This window comes from Priapulus caudatus, unplaced genomic scaffold, assembly GCF_000485595.1.
Source record: "Priapulus caudatus unplaced genomic scaffold, Priapulus_caudatus-5.0.1 Scaffold17, whole genome shotgun sequence".
Lineage (NCBI taxonomy): Eukaryota > Metazoa > Priapulida > Priapulimorpha > Priapulimorphida > Priapulidae > Priapulus > Priapulus caudatus.
The window spans coordinates 1,344,925-1,362,092 of NW_014577078.1; the positions used below are offsets into that span (position 1 = coordinate 1,344,925).

The 17,168-nt window shown below is 42.7% G+C and overlaps 2 protein-coding genes across 4 annotated transcripts in view; one reads left to right on the forward strand and one right to left on the reverse strand.

Moving 5' to 3' along the window:
* Window positions 1-8,522: 8,522 nt before the first annotated feature.
* Window positions 8,523-11,887, forward strand: LOC106810747. The gene is made up of 4 exons (XM_014814194.1): window positions 8,523-9,437; window positions 10,074-10,334; window positions 10,738-10,922; window positions 11,561-11,887. Exons 1-4 carry the CDS (start codon window positions 8,754-8,756, stop codon window positions 11,706-11,708), a joined length of 1,278 nt encoding a protein of 425 aa, XP_014669680.1. The 5' UTR covers window positions 8,523-8,753; the 3' UTR covers window positions 11,709-11,887.
* A 133-nt stretch (window positions 11,888-12,020) lies between these two features.
* LOC106810757 (dual oxidase maturation factor 1-like) overlaps window positions 12,021-17,168 on the reverse strand; it is a 45,526-nt gene continuing 40,378 nt past the window's right edge. For all 3 annotated transcript variants that reach the window (XM_014814205.1, XM_014814220.1, XM_014814212.1), the window contains exons 7-9: window positions 16,161-16,372; window positions 15,664-15,889; window positions 12,021-14,268 (exon numbers count right to left, since the gene is read on the reverse strand). In XM_014814205.1, the coding sequence (XP_014669691.1) occupies window positions 14,229-14,268; window positions 15,664-15,889; window positions 16,161-16,372 (478 nt within the window). In that variant the 3' untranslated portion in view covers window positions 12,021-14,228. The remainder of the gene's footprint in view (window positions 14,269-15,663; window positions 15,890-16,160; window positions 16,373-17,168) is intronic.

Below are 17,168 nucleotides of genomic sequence, written 5' to 3' on the forward strand. Positions count from 1 at the left end.
CTCCTCTATCTCTCTCTCTCTTTATATATATATAGTAACTATCCCAAACACAAGTATAAGTCCGTGGAATTTGCTGCGGCTGTGTAGAACAATAAGCTACAATATCACCGCTTAGTGCGCATACTCCACGAGCAGAACGCGGCTGCATTACAAAGCGCGCAGACTGAACCGAGGCATCATACCTTATCAAGATCGCTATTCACCCCTACCTTAGCCGAATTTTCATGGCTTTGTCAACTTATTTCCTTAATACGAGCTTGTTTCAATGATTTTATTTATTAAAGTCGACTTTCACCCGCCCAATAGTGTTCGTCATGTGACATTGCGTGAATTACTGTGTAGTAATACCAAAGACTTGAAAAATGGTACACACTGCTTCTCTGCTTAGTACTCAGCAAAAAAAGAGATAGAGTGTGGAAACGGTGCCAAGAATTAAGAGAGCCTTGTATGCTGCTGCGGCACCCGCCAGTGAAAACTGTGAATCTTTTCACTAGCCCACTAAGCCAGTATCCCAGTAGGGCACCCAAAAATTATATTATTTACTGTGTAGTCCGGAAACCAACACAGGTAAATTCCCTAGATTTATAGTAAAGCTGTAAGAACTCAAGAATAACACAATAAGTCAGAAATAATGCACAATAATATTTAATCAAGATAATCAATATTTCAATCGCAAGGTTCTCTCCCCAAACGAATTCCAAGCATTTCTGCTTCTAACACAATTAAATCACTATAGCCGCACAGATACTCGACCGGTAGATCATGCTATCTACTCTCTACTCGCTAAACTACTCTATTTCTCTCCTCCTGAAATCGACACGCGCTCTCGCTTTTATATGAGCTCCCGAATCTGCTTCCTTCACATGACGTAGTTTTCCCACATCATCGCCGAATTCGGTAACCAAAGCTCCAACGTCCTCGCTCTTCGCTCCTCGGCTAAAATACTATTGCGGAGTTTGTCTCATATGACAAAATACACTTGGCCTATGGCCGGGTTATTCTTGACCAGATGCGTCATTGCCAACGTGGCACAGAACACGTATGCGAGTTCCAACACGCTAGCACTCTCTAGTGTAGAGACTCGTTCTCTTCAACCAGCTTCCCATCTCGTGTTACTCCGCGGCTATCATCCCATTCGCCACTATAGCAAGCCCAAGCATTGCTACTGTAATATGCAGCTACATTAATTCATGTAAACTGCATGCTTACAATTGAATAGTTCGAGTAAGCGATATAATCAGAAGTGAATAATAATAGATTTTTCTTAATATAATCTATAATAGATCTATTATTATTCACTCCTGATATAATCCACGTTGAAAGATCAAGCGCGCCATATGTACAGCCCGCGCTGGTTTCCACAAACAAACAAAAAAGTATCGTCTAAAATGATTTGCTGTCGTACGTGATATCACGCTCTTGGTGATATCAGGAGCGTATAATGACATTATATTTGTCATTATACGCTCCTGGTGATATGTATATAGCCACGACAGGACGTACTGTACGATGATCAAAGTACGTGTATAGTCGTAACCCATGCCCAGGTCCATGCCAACTATGCTTGCTTTTCTCTTTGAGCACACACATTAAATCAGGAGTAGATAATAGAAGAATGTTTATCAGTTGTGATAGTTAAACACGATAAATGTCCTCTATGTACCCCCGAGTTTTTGTACGATATATACGTATATACGATATATACGTAATATAAAATGAAATAAAAATAGCACAAAAACCAATACTATAGTTTGAAGTGAGTTGGTTTGTTTGTTCCTCCCGCATTTTTGTATCGATTACAACCATATGTGTTCCCATAGAGCCCATGAGGCGAAAGGTAGGGTTGGAATTATGAATGACTACATGAACAACGGGATTCTATATAAGGTGTATGATATCAAGAGCGTATTAATTTACAAACACAGTAGCGTAATCACAGACTTAAGACACACAACACTACAACACCACACACACACACACACACACCAACACACACACAACACACACACCACACACACACACACACACACAACCACACAACACACACACCACACACCACACAGACACACAACGAGACCTCCACACACCACGCACATATTATGCGCTTGCCCAACATATACACACCCGACCACATAGACACCGTACCACGGAGGGACAGCTGATCGTGCGGCGTAGCATATGCGCAGCATAAAATACTCTCTTACATCATAGATCCATGTTCAGTCAGGCCTGTTTGTCTTCGTCTGTTCTCTGTAACATTTGCAGGTGTCAAGCGTATAAAAATGAGAGGCATCAGATAATTGTAGGATCTCATAAAAGTTCAAAAATTTATTGCATTTATCATGATTTATATAGTAACGATATTGTCCAACGTTATTCCAAGAGAAGAAAAGATAGAATCAAAGGTAATACAGTAGAACTTGCACTATGTGGCATGTTTGAGCAAAGTTTAATATGTATGTATTTAACCCCGCAGATTGAACCTATCAGTCTGACTCCTAGTATTCCTTCATTAATGCCTACGACTTCCACATGGCTTTTAACTTTAAATCCAGCCATTCAACGTTGGCGAACGCAAGCCTATATCTGGTAAACGCTAACAATGATCCTAGAAAATACGCACAATCTATACATACAATTAATGTAACCCGAAACCGTCCAAAGACGGATAGGGAGAACCCAAAGATGATACGCCGAACCCCAACCACTAACTCCAGTTGTGGTTTGGGTTAACACCTTAATCGTATCTAATTCTATACCGGATATATACGATTGTCAGGCATGAAGTGTAACCATCTATGCCTTATGTGCGCGAATGTCCACACCCAGAATATCTTGCAAGTCGGCAACGTGCATTTTTTACGGTCATTCTGCCTGAACCATCTATCTTCCCATTATTGCTCACGATGCTGTCTAAGCAGTATATGCAACTATATAGTAGACTATCACGCGGACGCATAGTCTACCTAAATGAAGCCTGAGAATTTGTGGCTCAAGGTTAAGGACGACGTTATATGACGAACGTTGATAGTAAACCAGCAGAATTGAGGGAAAAACCACACCAGCCGCGAACACGACGCCTCAGAGAAACAGCGACATTGCAAGGTTCGTTCTACTCGCCGATTCGTAATGCGGCCGGCTTCTTAATATCGTCTTATGGTCGTGAGCCCGCAGAGTCGGCGGCAACTTGCGCTGATATACACACATCGCGTGTATTTGATCAGAGCTTCCGCAACATAGTCGGCCCTACCAACCAATCACGTAGTGAGTAGCAAATTACAAAAAAACCAGGATGTCCTTAGAGTATTTATATACGAGTCTAGCACCTATCGTGCAACAAATATGGCAAAGCAACTCGAACTTATCATGGACACCCTTTATAACCGGGGCGTGGACCCCCTCGTTTGATAGCATTATATAATTAAGGTGTTATTGCTAAAGTACCGGAATAAAAACCAGGCCGATCCACTTTCCTTCATTTATTGGCGTCATAATATTGATCAGTGGTGAATTTGGCTAAGGCTTAATTCCGCTCCGTACCGCTGAGCTTTATGCATTAGTTGAGTTTCGCATATCGCGTATTAAAGCATGAATGTAGCTATTACGCACATTCTGGGTTAGCCGGTTCTGTCGTTGTACAAAGTAAAGCGGTAGTACCAAAGTAACAGTAACCGCTCGTCAATTGTTCACTGGATGCAATGGTGCACTAACTTTTGTTGTCTGTAAAGACCGTCGTCTCAATTTACTTTGGACGGCGGCATACTCTGCCTAGATACATCAACGGTCATGCTGATTTGTGTGCGAAACAGGATGGCGACAACATCTGCTGCAAACCTAAATGCTGTAATACGGTGATAATAATGTAGTCTAGTCAAAAGTTCTTCGAGTAAAAAGTCTTGAAACGTGAATCTCTGTCATATTAGCATGAAAAATGACTAATTTTGATATGTTTGTGTGTAGAGACCGAATCGCGCTAGGTATTTTAATTAAGTCCTTTGTATCATATCAATATTCAGAACACTGCATGCTGACCTATATGCTGGCCTATCTAATCTGTTCAAAAAACACTATAAACATTGTTTTCTGAAATGACACAGACCACCATATGGTGTGGTTGGTAATCGGTGATGGGCGCACGCTAACAATAATCACAGAACGCGAGAAGGTAAAAATATCACGAAGAAAAATTACCAGCACAACAAAAACGTCAAATTTATCGTAAGGGAGGCCACCAACGTAGCAAGGCGCCAGATAACAATCAGTGACATACAGTATATATACTATATATATATAATATATATATTATATATGTGTATCTGTGGGTGGTGTCGGTGAACGTGTGTGCGGCGTCGAGCGTGCGTGTTGTGTGTGTGTGGGTGTGGTATGTCTGTAAGTGTATGCTCTGGTAATTGTATGTCTGTGTGTGTGTGCGTGCGTGCGCGTGCGTGCGTGCCGGTGCGGCGCGTGCGTGCGTGCGTGCGTGCGCTGCGTGCGTGCGTGCGACTGTGTGTGTTTTTTGTGTGGGGGGGGAGGTAGGGGTAGGGGTCGGGGTAAGGAGATAAAAGGACATTTGACAACTTGACATTTGACGTCGCATTTCTTGCCATGAGGACCAACGATAGCTTAAGATTCAGTATATACACCCCAGCTCCACCAGCGTCAGGATGGCGGTGTTGCCGTGAATTGTTTGGACTATCAAGTGGGCTACTCGCGAGATTTGTCCATATTCGTACACGCGGGATCCATGCGTGCGCTCGCGCATGCGTGCAAATACTTGCTAATACATACATGGGCCCGTGTACCTGCGTGTGGTATGGGTGTGTGCACGCAGGTACACGCGCGGCAGCGTGCACGTGTGCGAACACGTGTGATCATGCGGGTATATGTACACGTGCGTAAGTGTGCGAGTATGCAAGCATGTATGTATGTGCCAAACTGCATGCAGTGCCCCCTTCGTACAACTCAAGATACTCGTGAATTGAGCCAGAGCGAGAGCGCCATCTGTCGTGGAGTTTGTGTATGTGCATGCATGTACATTCGCGCATGTGTGTACAAGCACGCTTGCGTGAATGTGCGCACATGGGCGTATGTGCACGCGTGCCCGTGTATGAACGTGTGTACATTCGTATACGTGTTACGTCACGTTAATACGGTACATAGCACGTTTAGTTAGAATAATTAATTAGTTATTGCTTCATCTGTTCGGTTTCGCGTCGCGGTTCCGTTCGTTGATCATGTTCAATATACGATGGATACAGTGAGATTAGACAGATTTCATTGTTTTATGCAAGACAACGTAGTTTATTTGCACTCTTGTTTAGAGCAGGTGGCGGAGCTGATGAGTTGACATCGCTAATGTTGTCCGTACACATTAATCGGTTCGATCACATTGTATATAATGATTGTGGAGTCAGTATAGTTCCTTCGCAGTGAGTAGCATTACGTGCATTGAGTTTAACAAATAACACTGCTAGCAAATACTAACTTATTGTGAGAAATCTTAGCGTTATGTACGACTGAAGTCAATTGAGTGTAGAATAGAGCATTTTAATGATTTGTCGCAATCATAATAAATTATTCATGCAAGTTGCTAATAGTTTTTTTTAAATTTTATTCCTGTCTCCGAGCGGTGCATGCATTAGTAAAACAATCGCAGACAATGTGACTGCGAGCTAGCTTTATCGTACATCGATCCCTGACGAGTTTCTGAATTTCAATTCTCTTCGGCAGTAGTGGGAAAGGGGGCAGTAGTGGGCTGTTGACCCGCTGCCGCCACTGGGCTCTGACACAAGTTCCAAAAAGTCACCTAGAGTTGGCCTCGTTAACGGCAGATCTTCACTCGCTCCCTGTAGCGGGCTGGGGTCGTAGTGAATAACTGCTCTTGAGATAAATAACATGTACCTGGAGTATGCTGGACACGGGGGGGGGGATGACTACAGAACCACGCAAAGTTTATAAACAGACACGTGTAGCTCAAACGTCTAATGTGATAGATGTGCGTTGCACATATTAAACACGACCCGCCCGACGTGTTGGCAGCCGGCTGCATATTTATGTCATAAATATTTATCTACGGCGATTGAGAACGTCATATTTTGAATAGAAAACGCTACCCTTTCTTTTGAAAGATTAGGTATGTGCGAATTTTTTAGAGAATATATTATAAAGCTCCTGAACGTATCGTATTTGCTCGACGTGCTCGTGTGCGCGTGTGAGCGAGCGTGCGTGCGTGTGAGCGTGCGTGCGTGCGTGCGTGCGTGCGTGCGTGTGAGCATGCGTGCGTACGTGCGTTCGTTTGTGCGTTTGTTCGCGCTTGCACGCGTAGGTATGTGATGTTCTACATCCGCTGTTCCGATATATTCTTGTTGTGGTAAAGCCGACCTCTCGGTCGTGGGTAATTCATTGACTTGTATTGTACGAACTCCGTCCTTCCGAGCCTCACTCACTGTAGTGCCCTATGTGTGCTTCACGGACAGCTCAAGACACGACGCAACACACTGTGATCACGAAGCATCATTTCAGCATTAATTTTGTCACCGAAATTCGCTACCGATGTGAACGTCGGGCCTAAAGCCGTTTCCACGAAAAATTTCAATTCTAGAGGGCCTGTTGTTATGCCCCTTTAGGCTTACAGTTTACCCCGGATTCATCTTGACATGTGACATGTACAAATCAGGCATTGAGGCGAAGGGTGGCTAATGTAGATAGTAATTAAAAAAAATAATTTGTTTGGCAGCCACGTTACACATATACTCCAACTATAGCTTGTGCATGTGTAGTGGGATAGGCGCAATAATATAACCACAGTTTACGCCACGCAACCCTTATCGATCACGACCTTGCTAGATTTTATAACGACGTACATCCGGGCGGGTAGCGAATATTTTTTCCTTACACGTTATATCCATTGATCTCTATAATATAATCAGATTATATTATATCATATTATATAATATTAATCAGATTATATTATATTAATCAGATTATATTATAGAGATCAGTGGTTATATCAGAGCATATAAATCACCAGGTGATTTATATGCTCTGGTTATATCACTGATCTCTATAATAATATCATATTATATATATTATGAATATATATATATATAATGATTATATTATAGAGATCAGTGGGTTATATCCATTGCAGAGTTTTGGGCTCCTCTGATTGGCTGCTTTGATTTGCTTTGACTCAACCTATGGACTCAACAAACCTTCAAAACAAGGGAACAAACGCCATTTGTAAATATTTGTTATGGTTTATGATCGGTAGATAAGTAAGTTTTCTGATTTATTTTTCATGAAAAACACACATTTTACTCATTAATATAAAATATAATATCACTATAATTACAATTCTTTGTGTAAATGTGTTATTTTCATCGTTAACGTTAAGTTATGAGAGGGTCTGGCCCATAGATATCCTATAAATGGGATATCTATGGTCTGGGCTCTCGTAACACTTACTACATACGTACGTATACGTACTCGTACTATAGTATAGCCCTTCGCAGGAGGAAGGAACGAAGGGCTATACTCAGGGGCGGACTGGCACCTTGTGGGCCCTCGGGCAATACCTGTGATTGGGTCCCGGTCCACTGACCGCGGTCGGGGGTCCGGACTTTGTGAAACTCAAAAGGCCTGCAATATCAGAAATTCTCGATAAGGAATACCGTGTTGAAATGTTTACACCAAATCACCCATTCAAAAAATAAGGTTGTTAGGTAGGTGATTGGAACTTTGAAAAAGTGGTGGAACCGTCACCCCCCGATATGGATTGAAAAAAGTCCTCGGATTTGGGGCACAATATTTTTCAGACCGACCGATAAAGAAGAAAAACTGGAAAACAAATAAAAAATTTTTTTTCCCTTTTTTCGAGGGGCCATTATTTGAGGGGCCATATCATTTGCCCGAGGGGCCAGTCCGCCCCTGGCTATAGTACTAGAGCTATGCGTACTCGTACTCGTTGACGCTAGACTGAGAAAAAAGTTTTCTGGTGTATTTTTTTGAAAAACTTAAAAAACACATTTTACTCATTAAGATAAAATATAATATCACTATAATTGCAATTCTTTGTGTACATGTATTTTCAAATGTAAACAAGTACTAACACATACGTGTCGTTTAATAACAAAGGTTTGTTTACTTTTTGCTCAGTCTAGCGTCAACGAGTACGTATAGCTCTAGTACTAGTCTATAGCCCTTAGCTTCTTCTATAGGAAGGGCTACTCTATAGTACGAGTACGTATACGTACGTATGTAGTATTACGAGAGCCCAGACCCTTTCATAACTTAAGATTATGATGACAATAACACATTTACACAAAGAATTGTAATTATAGTTATAATATTATATTTTATATTAATGAGTAAAATGTGTGTTTTTTTTAATAGAAAATACATCAGAAAACCCGGCAGAAAACGTACTTATCTACCGATCATAAACTAAAACAAATATTTGCAAATGGCGTTTGTTTTCTTGTTTTGAAGGTTTGTTGAGTCGAAGCAAATCAAAGCAGCCAATCAGAGGAGCCCAATGGATATAACGTGTAGGAAAAAAAATTCGCATCCGGGTATACGTATATCCAGAATTTCCACGAAGTGAGTAGACTCCGGAAACTTACCAGGATGCACTACGTAGACATATAAATAAGAGCCCAAGGCCCTGGCTGATAGAATCTTCATAGCCAGCCTGACTGATGGTAACCAGATTTTTCTTCTTAATATCATAATTTAAAATTATTTGAGGCAGCATGGAAAATCCGGTGGCACCCGTACAGTCAGGTAAATTTTATCAGATTCCCGTCTCCTCCGTTGAAGATGAGAAATCATTACTGAAGACAAAGAGGTTGACAAGCGCCAGTTGTCTCGCACTTGTCGCACTCGCAACTCTGCTCGGCGTCGGTGTCATCATCGGAACGAACTACCTTTACCGCATGAACTACGATCAGTACGTGAACAGTCTGACGATTGAGCATGGTGAGTCGACTAGCATTCCCTCGGAGTACGCGTCGCCGGACGCACTGCGTGAAGAGCCCGACGTGGAAGCGAGATGCTCCGTGCTTGCCGAGGCACTCCGCAATCGCGGTGTCGCGGAGAAGGCCGACGACGATATTCACCGACGGCTGTACGACGCGTGGCTGTCGCACTGCAGCGGCAACGTCGGCGTCAGATTACCGGAGTCCGACACACCGGCCGCCAACTCGACATCGGCTCACGACCTTCGGCTGATCTTCAAAATGGCGCGGCGCAAGCGAGCGGCGACCGCTGGGTGTGACATGACACGCGTCGGCGACGGCTGGTGCGACGAGGAGTGCAACACGCCGAGTTATCGCTACGACAACGGAGACTGCTGCGCGCACATCTGCGAGTTGTCAGAAAGCTCTAAACTATTTCCCTGCGGCTCCAACGGCTACAACTGTAAGATCGGAACTCAGGTAAATGCGTACGCACGTACGCCAGCTTACTTGACCCGTACTTGGTTGTCCAGCAGCCTGCTATCTCTGTAGATGTGAGTTACTCATAATCAGTAGCGTGTATACATAATACTGATTTCCAAAGGAATACTAAATGCAGATTCTAATGCATATAGAAGGCATAAATCTCACATGCGCTCAATGCAGCCTGGAACATTCTATTGCAACTAATTCCGCGTAAAAGGTTTAGGAATAAAAAACCATTGTAGTGCAAAGAAATAATGAGATATCTATCCATTAAAGCACATTCATATACAGACGGGTGTCACTGTGTAATGATTACTCTTAACGCAAATCCATTTCATGTTGTAGGGGTAGGATCACCCTTTGGAATCTGTCCTCGCTAAAGCACATGACTGTCATGCTTCTTCATCGATCTCTTCGGTATACTAGTAGCAAAGATTATATATATATATATCATCGCTACTAGTATACCGAAGAGATTGATGAAGTAGCATGACATGTGCTTTATATATTATTATTATTTAGTCTTATTATATATATATTATTACGTTGCTTATATATATATATATTTATATATATATATAATTTCTTGAGTTGAATGATCATATCTAAGTGCGTTTATTCTGTATGCAGGCCCCCGCCTGGTTTCGCCAGCAGACTCAGTTTTGCTTCCGCTGGCACCCAGACGGCGATGGTGGTCAGTGTGGCACTGGCAGCGAACCGCGTGAGATCTGCGCAAATACGGGCCAGCAGACAGCTGTCTATAGAGATGATACGGACGGCCGCGGCGGAGGCTGCCAAATGTCGTGGGGCATCGTGTCGCCGCACAGTAGCAGCTGGTTCAAGGCAGTGCAAGTCTGCTACCGTTTCTACGCCGATGGAAATGCGGGGCAGGTAAGCTGCCCGGGTTGAAATGCCCTAGCAGAAGTTCCCCCCTGCGCGCGTTAGTCTGACCAAAAGAGAATAGCTAAGTCTGAAGGAAGCCGAGTATAGTCGTGGACGTATATGTTTCTATGGGCGATAGTCTATAGTAATCACGCTATGGGTTTGAGTGGACATGGGGTTTCTGAAATTTTGTTGAATTGTTCATTGCGGAAATGTGTAAAATAAAATTTTAATAGTCTCCTACAATTTCACTAATAAATTAGTCTAATATTGGTTTCAGATTGTTGTTTTATCTAATATAATATTATTGCAAACCTGTACCTTCCGTGTCATTTAACTGCAGTCTACTATAAATCTACTGTCTGAAGTTTATTGTGACGGTGAATAGTTTCTGTGTTGTTTTCACGGGCAGTGTCACACCGGCTCAGTCACTGGAAGAGTATATGAATTCTGTGCACCGGTGGGACAGTTCACATCCTCCTACCGCGACGACACCGACGGAAGGGCAGGCGGATGTCGTATGTCCTGGAAGCTGAAACTGCCATCAACGACCACCCTCGAACCTTGGGCTCAGAAGATCCAGCTCTGCTTTCAATGGTAAGCCCAGGCTAACGTGAGCGCACGTGAAGATCATCATTCAGTGCGATTTACGCTCGGCTTTCTGCCACGCTGCTGTACTATACTACTAGCTTTACTACTTACTATACTACTAGTTTTACTACTTACTATACTACTAGCTTTACTACTTACAATACTACTAGTTTTACTACTTACTATACTACTAGCTTTACTACTTACTATACTACTAGCTTTACTACTTACTATACTACTAGCTTTACTACTTACTATACTACTAGCTTTACTATACTACTAGCTTTACTACTTACTATACTACTGCTCTACTACTTACTATACTACTGCTCTACTCTACCGGATGGGTTACGAGTGAAGATACGAACGCTACCAGGTGGCGTTTGCATTTTTGTATATTTTATACAAAGTAATCCCCACGCCGTGATAGCCTAATGAACTTCCACCCCAGTGAAAGGATCTTAGGCATAAATCGTGTGTGCACGTGTGTGTACATGCATCCGTGCGTGCGTGCGTACATGCGTGCGTGCGTACATACATGCGTGCGTGCGTGCGTGCATATACGTTCTCGCATGCGCGGGCGTTTTCGTTATTAGCTATCACATTTACATGCGACGTGGAAATTAATTGCTGCTGCCTTGCAGGTACCCGGATGGCGACGGTGGTCAGTGTGGCGGAGGTGCGGCCAGGAAGCTCTGCGCAAATGCAGGATTTTGGACCCCGTACTATCGTGACGATACAGATGGGAGGGGTGGCGGCTGTCGCATGAGTTGGGGCATTTACGCTGCTTGAAGAGAAGAAACTACAAACTAGTTCTGAGCGTCAAGAGTGTTATTTCGACATTGTAATATATATATATGTGCAGCAATAGGCCGAATATGTTGATAATTATTCTATTGATTATGAGGTCTAATAAATGAAACGAATGTATAATGAATACGAATAAATAAATATATATAACCCCGTGAAAATTCTTCATAAAAGTAAGCATCACGTTAAAACATCTTGAAACTACTACAATAAAGCATATAATAATTAAACAGTTCACAAATATATCTTCAGTATCTGCGCAATCCTCGACATGGGCATAAACAAAACGCCAGCTACATGCATAAAAATAAATGTTTATTTTCTCAACACACCACAGCTAGTGGTCACAACCACTCAGTGGTCGCAGTTACGCTGGCTGGTAACATTCAGCAGTCAGCGAAACACGTCACTGGGTTCACTGTAAAATGGCAACACGCCGCAGGCCTGTAAACGCCCTCAACCAATATCGTCACGAATCTATCCGCGGTTCCAAGTACCAGTCGACTGCGGTAATTACACATAGACTTCTATGGATACCGTCCATTAGAGGCCCATCCATTTGCGTGACAAGCAGACCGCTGGCTAATTATCCGTGGCGCAGGCGCCATTGACACACGGCCTTGTGACGACGTCGTACGGGCTAAAGTCATATCCGTTAACTTCGTTTAACGGACGCCGCGCGGTAGCGACATTAACGTAACAATGCGATCAACGCTATTATTTCGTTCACCGCATCAACAATCCGCGCGTGATCTGCCTACGGATCCCAACCCGGCAGAAAAGAACGGCATGGTGTGTAAATGATTTTAGGGGCGTTTCCCCCGACGCACCGCGCCATACCGTGCCCGTGGCGCCGTGTGCGTGCACGACGCTCACGGCGCCAGGCGATAATGACGACCGTTACTTATTGACGCGTCGTCAAACAACGTGCGACGCGTTACACAGTTAGTCTGCTAACTACGCGACAATAAAGTATGCGTAAAGCTAAATAATATATTTAAGCTTAATGAATACTCGAATATATGAAAACCATAACCAAACTTCGAATAATGATCTAGTTTCGTATTTGATTTCGATGAAAACTGTCAGAATCAATATCGCTGTTGAATGTAGTCAATTTGAAAGGTTTTCCTTAACCACTGAGCAGAATATACGTGAACTGAAACGCTCATTGCTTATCCGTAATACTCAAGTGACACCGTGTAGCACATTGGTGTGGAAAATACATTTAAACCTTAAACGATCAACGCGTCACTGCAATACATATGCATGACTCAACTGTTTCATTGATATTACAGTTCATATGTGAAATTTTCGTATAACGAATTTGACCGCACCAGAAATTTTTATACTTTTTTTCCAGATAGAGCTAAGTTCATTAAAAAACGTGGTTAACCACTTCAATATTTGCCCGTTCATCCACAAATAGCTACAACAAACGGAACAGTATACGTTGCAATGAAATGAAATCTCAATCTGACTAGTCCTCTATAATCCCTCCGGATATTAAGTTTAAATATGATTTTCGTCAAGCAAAAACGCGGTTTTGTTTATTTGCATGCGAATCGTTGCACGACATTTATTTGCCTTAGCAATCGCCCTAGGGCTTGGACTTGTAAGCTTTAGGTATTTCGATATCATGTATACCCACGGACTACGATTCGTGACGACTACTCATGTTCTTCTGACCGCAGTTCACACAATCAGAGCAGGAGCGTGCATAAATAACAGCCAAAACGCAGGATTATAATATCTAGATGTAGGTAGTAAGCTACCTAGATACCTCAATCTAGATGGTTATACCTACGTGATAATATACATAGACATACGGCCAATACATCCATACTGTCGATTTTACGTATACTATTGTATTGTCGTTATTATTTTGTTTCCAAGCAGTAAAGAGCGGTAATGTCGAATGTTCAGTTAGGAAAATTTCACTGTTGAAAAAATGGTACATAATTTTTTACTCTATCAGTAGTGAGAATAGTTAGAAAGGTGCGTCAAGTTGACACGTTATATATCCTAACACATTTAATATATCCAAAATGGTTTTGCAATATTATCTTTACAGTCGCATGTCTTTTGCTTATAGATAACAGTAACACACGGATGGCAATTGCGAATATTCTAAAAACGACGTGAAATGTGGCCCACGTGACTAACAAGACCTATATTTGTCTTTAGTCGATGAGCATTTAGTATATATACATATAACTGTCGTAGTCGTCTCTCGTATAGCTATAATATGTTAATCTATGTACAATTACATATAAACTGTTACACGTGACATATCTTTGGTATGATGTTTTTCATATCATATCATTTCATTGAGTGATGAACTGCCAACTATGAAGTCACATTATCACAACCTTCATACCCATATGCCAAGCTGGGCTCTGATTGTTCCAGCGATAGAGCTTGCCAGAGTCCATGCGATCGTCGCGGCCTCTAGTGTCTATTCTGGGCGCAAATATTTTTGATACGTTACGAATAAACGGGTCATAGTGCACCGACGTTTACAACGACAGCCGGCTCTTCCCTGAAACAAAAAAAAACACCATTATAAACACGTACTTCACGTACAAGCGTTACACGCAGTAAGCCTACAAAAGAAAAATAGGTAGGACGTGTCACGGTGATTAAAATTATCCGGGCCTATATTAAATACTAATATGATATGTTTACATTTTCCTGCTAGACCAGGAGAATACTATATGAAGAAATTCTATAGGAGAATTCTCGTGGTTTATACATTCCACCTTGGATTACTATATGCGTTTGAAGTTTAAAATATTAAAGCGCCCTAGTTTCGTCAGAGCAGATGGAATGAGACACCGGCTATGCGCGCGCACCTGCCGCTAGCGCTGATAGGGTCTATGTCTCCCTGGGTACCACTTCCGCGCGCATATATTTGCTAATATATTGACTAATCGTCTATCGACAATAAACTCAATATTCACAGAGAGTATAGCTAAGACATGTGTCTATAGGTATCTAAAATTTTAGAAATGTAACTCAAACCCTTCGCGAGATGTTAGAGTTAGTACACTATCCTACGGGCAATAGCCGCGCGTATATATTAGCCTATGAGCGATACCGTGCGTATATTTTTGATAATGAATTAAACCATTCGTGATTCAATAAACTCAATTCATAGATTTCTAGAAATGTAGCTCAATTTGTTCGCGAGATATGAAAGTTAATACACTTTCATGCCGCCTATAGCGCAATAGCGTATGCGGAGGAGGAGGGGGGGTTAACAGCTATATACAATGCGCCAGTACAGGCGGGCGCGGTTCGAACATTTAATCATCTGTAATTCACTTCTAAGGAATATCTACATTGGGCACCCCCTCTAATATTTATAGTACTGCCATAGGCTACAACTGTGCCAAGTTTGATGCTTTTGTCAGCTCTGTAACGATCATGAAGCTAAGGGACCTGACTAAAGTTATTACAATCATAATTGCACTGAATAACCGAGTTGACGATCAGCGCCGCGCTGCGGATTATCACGTTTCTTCATTTGATTCGTCGATTTATTTCGAGGAAATGGGGAGGAAGAGACTAAGAAAAAGAAAAGAGTAATTCGACGACGACGACAACGACGGCAATGGCGACGAAAATGCAAAACAAAAAAAAATGTGAATAATAATAATAAGAAGAAGAAGAAGAAGAAGAAGAAGAAGAAGAAGAAGAAAAAGAAGAAGAGGAGGAGGAAAAAGAAGATGATGATGATGATGATGAAGATGCAGAAGAAGAAGAAGAAGAAGAAGAAGAAGAAGAAGAGGAAGAAAGAATAATAATAATAATAATAAGATGATGATGATGATGATGACGACGACGACGACGACGACGATGATTATGAAGGAAAGCGTCGGAGGAAGGGAGAAAAAAAGAGGACGGGCAAGGGAATGGTAGTACGTGTATGTACCTAACGCGGTCATTTGGGGCTTTACTTGACCGCTGTCGTATCTCGTAGAGGTGCGTGTGTCCTGGATATTGTGAGAGTTCGTAGCCCCTGCTCTCCATCTCTTCTCGGCCAGCCTCAAACTCGCGTCTCCTCTCATCCTTGTCCATCTCGAAGATAAGGGACATGTGTTGCGGCGAGCAAGCGTCCACCACGGCGATGGTGGCGCCCACGCAAATGCACAAGATTCCTGCAGTCAGTAAACATTTAGCACTTTTTCGCTGCCGCTTCCCGTCAGCGAGCATTTAAAGAAAATGTCGATAACGGTTTAGACATATAAAGATCGCACTATGTCGAACAAGGAAATAATAGCAAATATGGCGCCCGCTTATTGTATGCATGGAATCGATTACCAACCCCCGATATATAATAAAAATCAGCTAGACCTTTATTTGCTGCTCTTAAAAAAGTAGATCACCAGAGGAAAGCCTCTCATATTTGCAAGTCACATGTTAACTTACCGGTCGCCAGCACGAGCCAATAGCACCAGCCGAGTTTGAATCGCAAGACCTCCAAGTCGAAGTGGATGCGCAGCTCGTACTTGGGCAGCAGCATGTAGTATAGACCGTTTGTGAGTAACAGAAGCACGCCGGTCAGTATCATGCTGTAGGCTCCATACCTCAGCACCATGCAGAACAACACGTTACCGACCAGCCAGATCGCGAACGCCGTCCTGTGCGTGGCGGAAGAGAATACGGATACAGCACGAGTATGGATAGTACGCAGAGTGCAGTGAAAAAAGATCATGAGTGAATAATAATAGTATAGTAGTATTAGTACGAGCGGTGAACTATATTGCACTGTCGACTGCGTGGTTGCGCTCAGGAAACGGTATAGACTATGCTTTGCTTACTTATTACTTTTGCTCTTATCTTTGCTTCTCGGACGAGTTAATCCGTGTTTACTATTTGCTAAATTCATTACTGCCAACTCTGCGCTCCACCTAACTCTAGCACTATAGCCCTTCGCTCTGCCACAGGGAAGCGCCTGCGGGCGCCACAGGAACTGCCTGCATGTGGCGGAGCGAAGGGCTATAGCTACGCCCTGCCCGGTGCGTTGTGTTTAGCACAACAAAACATAGAAAGCAATGAGGCTAAACAAGAGGCCATACTAGTCATACTGTTCTTTTTATGGTTTGCATCGTCGCAGGAGAAGAAGGGACGTCCGATTACCTGTAGGCCTACAAAGCACGACCGGTACGTTTTTCGTATGAGCATCACGGGCCATCCCGCACCCACTCATCGGACCATACAGCGTCGAAAAGACGAAATATTTCACCATGAAGGTTGGAATGAGGGTATAGAAATACCAGATGATATATGATCTAGTCAGAAGTATAATATATATATACATATATATATATATACAGGGGCGGCGCCACGGTTTTCAAAGTGGGGGGGCCAAATTGAGAGAATGAAGCGACCATGCCGGGGGGGGGGGGTGTGAAGTAAACCCGGACCCGGACCCGG

Excerpts from the sequence above, each read along its gene's own strand:
- LOC106810747 (XM_014814194.1), top strand. The coding sequence starts at position 8,754 with ATGGAAAATCCGGTGGCACCCGTACAGTCAGGTAAATTTTATCAGATT. Across the intron at positions 9,438-10,073 it reads ACTGTAAGATCGGAACTCAG|GCCCCCGCCTGGTTTCGCCA; the intron begins GTAAATGCGTAC and ends TTCTGTATGCAG. Across the intron at positions 10,335-10,737 it reads CCGATGGAAATGCGGGGCAG|TGTCACACCGGCTCAGTCAC; the intron begins GTAAGCTGCCCG and ends TTTCACGGGCAG.